This window comes from Drosophila mojavensis, unplaced genomic scaffold, assembly GCF_018153725.1.
Source record: "Drosophila mojavensis isolate 15081-1352.22 unplaced genomic scaffold, ASM1815372v1 contig_74, whole genome shotgun sequence".
Lineage (NCBI taxonomy): Eukaryota > Metazoa > Arthropoda > Insecta > Diptera > Drosophilidae > Drosophila > Drosophila mojavensis.
The window spans coordinates 10,121,170-10,128,375 of record NW_025318899.1 but is presented as its reverse complement, the minus strand read 5'-3'; the positions used below and the strand labels follow the sequence as shown (position 1 = coordinate 10,128,375).

The window sequence follows — 7,206 nt, the reverse complement described above, 5'->3', positions numbered from 1 at the left end:
ATACAAATTGCACAGTGCAGAGCAGTGCAGAGCAGAGCGGGGCAGAGTGGAGATGTGGAGCTAGGCGAGTACAGTTCAGTGCGATATTACGTTGTCGGTCGACTGGGCTAATTTGTCGGAAATGACGTTTTGGGCTTTTAGTGCGGAAGTGAGTGCCACACTCCCACACACACGCACACACACACACACACACACACACACACACACGTGCATAGAAATATGCAAAAATGTATGAGGAAGTGGTTAGAGTTGGCAAATGTTCAGTGCGTTTGCCATTTTTGGGCTAAATATTTCAAGTGCTCGGCATGACACTTTGCTTAATTGCGCGCTCAAGTGACGCCTGCTAATTTAATTAATTTCCACCTGAGCGAAATGGCAGAAACTTTGGCAGGCCCTGCCTCACTCTCCTCTCTCCCCCCAAATGCGCTTACCCCCTTCTGCCATTTGCCGTGTAATACACGTAATTGAAACATTCCTTGACCGAAGAAAAAGAATAAATAAAGAAATCTAGCCAGAAAGAAAAGTTACTTTTACCGCAATTATTTGGCACGTCTCCACTAATTAATTACGCCTTTTCGCAAGAGAGACAGAGAGGATGAGAGAGAGAGAGTGAGAGAGAGGGTGTCAGGGAGAGGGAGAGCGAATGAGTGGAGGCAAGTTTAAAATGTCCACATTTAATTAAATATGGCCAAGCGGCTCTATAATTAATTTCGGCACTGCAATTTTTGTTTAAAGAACAAAATGCCGCATAAAACACCGAGCAGGCCAAAGAGAGAAAAAAAAAAAAAAACAGCGAAGAAGAAGAAGCAGCAGCGAAGCTGAGGCAAATCGCAGGACGAGAACTGCACACGGGTTGCTGTGGAGGAGTCGGTCGAGTCGAGTCGCCGCCGTCTATGTGGGCCTGGGCATTAAAGTGTCAATATCCATTAGGCGGTCCTGATTGCTTAAGCTGCTTTACGCCAAGTTCTTTTCTGCTTTACAGTTGCCAAGTTTCTTGCACTCCATCTCGCTCTTCCACTCTCTCTCTCTCTCTCTCTCTCCTCTCTCCTGCTCATTCTTTCTTTTTGTCCGAGTCTCTTGGCTTTTATTGTCCAGAGCACAATGACTCTCGTTGTACTTGGGTTCATTGTTTCAAATGAGAAACGACGCGAATTGGTTAGAACGAAATGGTTAGAAATGCAAATTAGTGCGGCTAGCGATAGCACGGCAGATAAGCAGCTATTTGAGCCGGGCAGCCTGAGCAGGGAGTCTGGCAGCATGACAAAGCCCAAATACTCTACTACGTCTGACCCACAGAGACAAGTGTAATATATTTGAGTTGAGCTGATATTGGGGTTGGACTAGACAAATAGATTAAAGAAAGAACAAGTATGATGGAAGAGATGAAAGCCAAATATTTTTGAATAGACCAAGAGAAAGTGTGTGTGAGAGGGGGAGAAACTGTGGGATTGACAGAAGGAGCGAGGAAGAGACGGACAGCAATTAACTTTGTTACTTTTACAACACATTTCAATATCTAGCAATGATTATATACGGGTGATTTCACCATGATTGCATCCTCTAAGGTCTACTTCCACAGACCAACGTAGTGTCTCTAGTCTAACCACTCACCCACTCTCCCACTCTCTCGATACTCTACCTTCATTTCAGCTCGACAAAAATAAGAAAAATTGCACGTAGCTAATCTTTGTCATCTGGTGCCGTGCCTGATTTTGGATTACTGGATAAAGTAAATGGAAAAAGCTTTTAAGTTTCACTCATCTCAATTGGGGACAAAGGAATCGCGGGTCCAACGCAGCATCAACGGACTTTCAGCTTAATTGCTAATTACATAAATTCGCGGTATACGCGTATCCGCATCTTGGGATCGACTCTCGCTCCTTCTCCGACGCGTCGCGCCGGCCTCATATAGGGTTTCTGCCGTCGCTTCAGTCAGCCGGCAAGCCATTTGCTGATTTATATTTAAGCACAAACTTTTAACTTTAACCAAAATCCCTTGGCTGCTGCCCGATTAGGCTCCCTCTCTCCGTGTAGTTGTTGTTGTTGTTTATCGTCGTGGCTAGGGCAACAACAATAGCAGCAACCCTTAAAAGCTAAGCGCTGCGTGGCCTGTCGATGCTTGTGGTTCCCTTCAATTAACCTTTCATCTGTTTAACATGTATTATAAAATTAGACGCGGTCTGCTAGACCACACCAGCGCCCAAGTGGGCGTGGTGAGCTGAGGCTGCCTAATGTATGCGCAACCACAGCCTCAAGACATGACAACACTATTAAACAATATGTCCCTGTGCCACGGACATATGGAGCGGGTAACTTCATGGGTCGCCGGGGTGTTTTGTTAATTAAGCGCAGAAGACGGAGGAACAGAAGCACTTGTCCCGCCACATGTCATTAACGAAATGCACTTAAAGCCATTTAATCACCTTTATTTATGACTAACCAAAGTGGTAAAAGTCGGTAGTTCCTCGCAAATATGTGTAAGGTGAATCTAATAATAATAGTTTTGTTTTATACAATTTTTGTATATTTATTTGCTGCATATCCATTTAACTACACATTGAAAATGATATACAAAATTATATTTTTGCTAATTGATTTCAAAATTATATTGTTCCCAATTATTATTTCTTTCACTATGTAAGTAGCCCAGCAATTTTTAAAAAATTGCGCGCAACTCTTAAGCAATTTTAGTGTTAGCCTTGCCCCGTAGTTAAATATTTAAAATAGCCTATGGAAAACTTGTACAAACAACTAGTTTCCAGCGATGTGGCAGCTCTTACAATTGGGTGGCAACTTGGCGACTTGTTTTTCTTTTGTTGCTTTCAGCTGTTTACCAACCACGTCACTTAGCCAATCGCTCGTCTTTTGAAACAAAACATGTAAATTCTGTTTTTACTAAAATTTCCCGTGCTATAGTTTGTTCTGTGTATACAATATGAAATTCGCTGATGTCTTACGTCGTCTGGATGCGTATCCACGCACCCTGGATGATTTCAGCGTACGCACAGTGGGCGGCGCCGCCGGTAAGTTTCGTGTTGTGTAAATAAACAAATTATCTATCGTTGCACTATTTTCTTTGTGTAGTGACTATTATTAGTAGTAGTATTATAAGCCTGCTCATCTTTCTGGAGTGCCTGAACTACATGCGGCCTACGCTGACTGAGGAGCTATTCGTGGACACGACGCGTGGTCACAAGCTTCGCATCAATTTGGACGTCACGCTTCACAATTTGGCCTGCAATTATATATCGCTGGATGCGATGGACTCCTCGGGTGACACACACTTGCGCGTGGATCACGACGTGTTTAAGCACCGCTTGGATCTGGACGGAAACCCACTAAAGGAGACGCCCATCAAAGAAATTGTTGCCGTCTCGCCGCCAAATAAGAACAGCACCTGTGGCAGCTGCTACGGCGCTGAGCACAATTCAACTCAGTGAGTTCGTCTAATTACAAAATTATAAAGAACTCTGACAATTGGTAAACTGCTCTAACAGCTGCTGCAATACCTGTGAGGATGTCCTGGATGCGTACCGCATACGCAAATGGAACATGCAAGTGGACAAGATCGAGCAGTGCAAAGGCAAATACAAGCGCACCGACGAGGACGCCTTCAAGGAGGGCTGCCGCATACAGGGCCATCTGGAGGTGAACCGGGTAAGCTGCACAATCAGAGCTTAGCTAGATCTCAGCTAATATATATATTGTCTCGTTTAGATGGCTGGCAGCTTTCACTTTGCGCCCGGCAAGAGCTTCTCCATACGCCAGTTCCACATACACGACTTCCAGTTTACAAATGTGAAGCTCTCGCACACCATTAATCACTTGTCGTTCGGCGAGAAGATTGAGTTCGCCAAGACACATCCGCTGGACGGGCTGCGCGTCGATGTTGAAGGTAAGTAGTACAAAGTTCATATTTGGCTTAACAACGTGTCTATTGCAAATACTTATACATATCATAATTTTGTAAAGCATTTTGCATTCGTAGGTAACTTAGAAACTTAGCCTTAGCTATACAGGGAACGGGGGGAGAGTGGGAGGAGGCTGGGTATAATCTAATAAACATAATCGAAATGCAATCCAGTTGAGGGGAGAACGATATATGTGTGTATATCAACAGCGTATGCCGGTGCCTATGGCCATGAATGTACCAAAAGTGCCGCCGCCTTGTATCATCACCTTGCCAACGTTGTTAATCAGCTCGCGACCACGCAGTCCGTATCTAAAAAAAAAGTTTGTTTCATTCATTTTACCGGTAATTACATAATGCGTGCCAGGCGCTTGCGTCACGCGACGGAAGCTGCCGGAATGTAATCTCAATCAGTCTTACCTGAGCGCGGAGAAGCCACCAAATAGTGCACCACTGGCCATGCCCACGCAGAAGCCAATGGTGAAGCCAGTCTTCATCTTATCAAAGCATGTGGGCCCACCTTGGGTGGCGGAGAAGGATCCGCTAGGCAACGGCATTTGGCCTTTGTTGCGTTGTATTTGTTAAGGTTGTATGAATGTAAGCAAAAGTATAACTTTTGCTACGATGTGAATATTTGCTTCTTAGGCGTCAGTTATCCAAATTGCCTAAAAAACTAGAATTTGTATATTTTTGTCGTCGCCGACTCAAAAACATCAATTTGTATGTTGGCTGATTTGTAGCTGTCAGAAAGCCAACATGTGTGCCAAAGCAGCCCTGCGTTAGAAAACTTCAATTTTAGCCGCCAGTTGGCGCTAAGGTATAGAGCTTGCTCCAATGATAATTCAATATGTAGATGGCGCTTGTGTGTTGTAGAGGAATGACACTCAATGGATTTAGTTAGTTTAGTGATAGCTATAGGAATTATAATTTAAATTTAATTAAATTAATTGATTAATCTGTGGTATTTTTATTTCCAGAATCGAAGAGTGAAATGTTTAATTATTACTTGAAAATTGTGCCGACGCTTTATGAACGCCACAGTGATGGTAAACCCATATATACAAATCAGTTTTCCGTTACGAGGCATCGCAAGGATCTCACAGATAGGGAACGGGGCATGCCCGGTATTTTCTTTAGCTATGAACTGTCTCCACTGATGGTCAAATATGCCGAGAGGCATGTGTAAGTAGCTGATCAGGCTTGCATTTAATAAATTGTGATTTCAATTATTATTGATCCCCAGTTCCTTTGGCCACTTTGCCACCAACTGTTGCTCGATCATTGGCGGCGTCTTCACCGTGGCGGGCATCTTGGCTGTTGTGCTAAACAACTCACTGGAAGCTATACAACGCAAACTGGAGGTGGGCAAACTTAGTTAACGCAACTATCTAGTTGAGGACTATTCCAGGAATCTCAGCAGCTTTATTAGGCCTAACTCATTCCGTGTCGCTTCGAGTCTCTTACAATGCCGACAATTCGCTAAATAAAAGTGCATAATTTTATAATTTTACATATGTTTTATATTGTTATATTGTAGTTGTTTTAAGTGGTTCGCTTGCCCACAGACAGAAAACCGGATGTATTCGAGAAGTACTTGGCTTCTGTGTGCGATCTCTCGGCCGCTTGTGGATTTACAATTTCCAGACCCTGCAACGGGGTAAATGCGACACTGGAGGCTGTGCCTGAGATTTGGCGCTTCACGGTTGTGTTGCCTCCGTAGACCTGTTGTTTCTGCAGATTCTTCTGCAGGGTCTTGCTAATGCGCACCTTTGTCTTCTCATCCAGCTGGGGCAAGCGAATGCGACCAGTGCCGGTCTTGCCAATGGTGCCGCGCGAGTAGCCCAGATCTCCCTGATAGGCGTCCTCCTCGATCTGAATGCAAAGTTTGGATATATTTAATACATATGTAAATATATAGCATACTCAGTATACGCACATCGCCAAAGTTCATGCGATTTGCCTGCTTGCGGAACTCGGTCAGCGCGTATCGTTCCTTCATCTTGCGCACGCGTTTGCCACCTCGCTTCTTCTTGCTGCCCTCGATGGGCTTTGGCAACGGCTTGATGAACTTCACCGGCGGCGGCTCCTGCAGCTTGTCCAGTTTCTTCTCAATGTCCTCCTTAAACTTCAGGCCAATCTCGCCGTGAACGCTCTCATGACACGCATCCACACGTGCCGCCAGCACCGACTTGGCAGCCACAAGCCTCGCCGCTTTGCGTCGCAGATCGGGCGCCGTATCCTGCACAATCTGTGAGTAGTAAACGTAGCCCGTGTGTGGCAACATTTGGGTCTGTGAGAAGCCCGACAAGGTCTTTTTCTGGGAGCCGAGCACCTGCACATTGCAAGCCGGCATTTTGGAGAGCTTGGTTAGGCCGCCGGCAATGCCCAACAATTTGGCAGCTGTTGAGGCGCCTACAATCATGGACAGGTTGGGCGCTATGAAGGTCATGCGACTCTCAACGTATTCATAGATCTTGGATTTGAAATTGTTCAGCTCAATCGCCATTTCGCAGGCCTCATCGATCTTCGCCTTCTCAGCGGCGGTTAGCATGGTGCTGCGAATGGATTGTATTAGATTAGATGGGATCATTGGTCATATAAATGATAACTTACCCCTGCGTAGTGGACGCAGTCACAGAGACAATCATAATTGTTGCCTGAGTGAGTATGGCCTGCAGCTTCTCATTGTTCTTGACTTGATCCAAATCGTTGCCCAGCTCCTTGACAGCCAGCAAGTACTCGATTTCGCCCACAATGAGCGAGTCTAGCTCCGGAAAGCGCTTCTGATACTTCTCTTTGGTGAACTTGTGTATTATGGAAATCTCGTTGTCAATGTCTACAGCAATCGCGTTCGCATCCACAATCAAGCAATATTCCGGATCTGATTCCACGCTGCCCAACATTTCGGCAGCGCTGCGTTGCCGACTCGCATAATGCTCGATTTGCTTGAGAGTGTTCTGCAGACGATCTGAGTCACGCAGCTTGCACAGATCTCGCACAGATTGGACCTTGACGTCGACTTCCATGAGATTGGGCGCCGGCTTGAGCAACTTTTCTGCCAGCTCGGGGTTGAGCGCTGCCTGCTCAGCATCGTCGGCATCTGCCATTTCGGCATCATCAATATCATTGTCATTGTCCTCCTCCAAATCTGCGAGTAGTTCGTCAGCTAGCGACATTATTTATATTTATATATTTGTTTCTTTTCCGGAATAATTTTAAACGTTTTCGTTGTAAACAAAACTTTTGCTGCGTTGCCAACTGCAGCGTGCATATGATTTATACAGCGTTGCCACACT

General features: G+C 45.2%; 3 protein-coding genes across 3 annotated transcripts; 1 reads left to right on the top strand and 2 right to left on the bottom strand.

Moving 5' to 3' along the window:
* Nucleotides 1–2,814: 2,814 nt before the first annotated feature.
* LOC6582001 (endoplasmic reticulum-Golgi intermediate compartment protein 3) lies at nucleotides 2,815–5,420 on the top strand. Its single transcript, XM_002007678.4, has 6 exons — nucleotides 2,815–3,023; nucleotides 3,085–3,436; nucleotides 3,498–3,657; nucleotides 3,718–3,895; nucleotides 4,888–5,092; nucleotides 5,154–5,420. The coding sequence occupies exons 1-6, from the start codon at nucleotides 2,936–2,938 to the stop codon at nucleotides 5,287–5,289; spliced, it is 1,119 nt and encodes a 372-aa protein (XP_002007714.1). The 5' UTR covers nucleotides 2,815–2,935; the 3' UTR covers nucleotides 5,290–5,420.
* Nucleotides 3,917–4,664, bottom strand: LOC6582002 (reactive oxygen species modulator 1). Its single transcript, XM_002007679.4, has 2 exons — nucleotides 4,331–4,664; nucleotides 3,917–4,222 (listed from the first exon to the last, which is right to left on the bottom strand). Exons 1-2 carry the CDS (start codon nucleotides 4,465–4,467, stop codon nucleotides 4,114–4,116), a joined length of 246 nt encoding a protein of 81 aa, XP_002007715.1. The 5' UTR covers nucleotides 4,468–4,664; the 3' UTR covers nucleotides 3,917–4,113.
* Nucleotides 5,303–7,196, bottom strand: LOC6582000 (U4/U6 small nuclear ribonucleoprotein Prp31). The gene is made up of 3 exons (XM_002007677.4): nucleotides 6,524–7,196; nucleotides 5,847–6,465; nucleotides 5,303–5,782 (listed from the first exon to the last, which is right to left on the bottom strand). The coding sequence occupies exons 1-3, from the start codon at nucleotides 7,084–7,086 to the stop codon at nucleotides 5,453–5,455; spliced, it is 1,512 nt and encodes a 503-aa protein (XP_002007713.1). The 5' UTR covers nucleotides 7,087–7,196; the 3' UTR covers nucleotides 5,303–5,452.
* Between the last annotated feature and the right edge of the window lie 10 nt (nucleotides 7,197–7,206).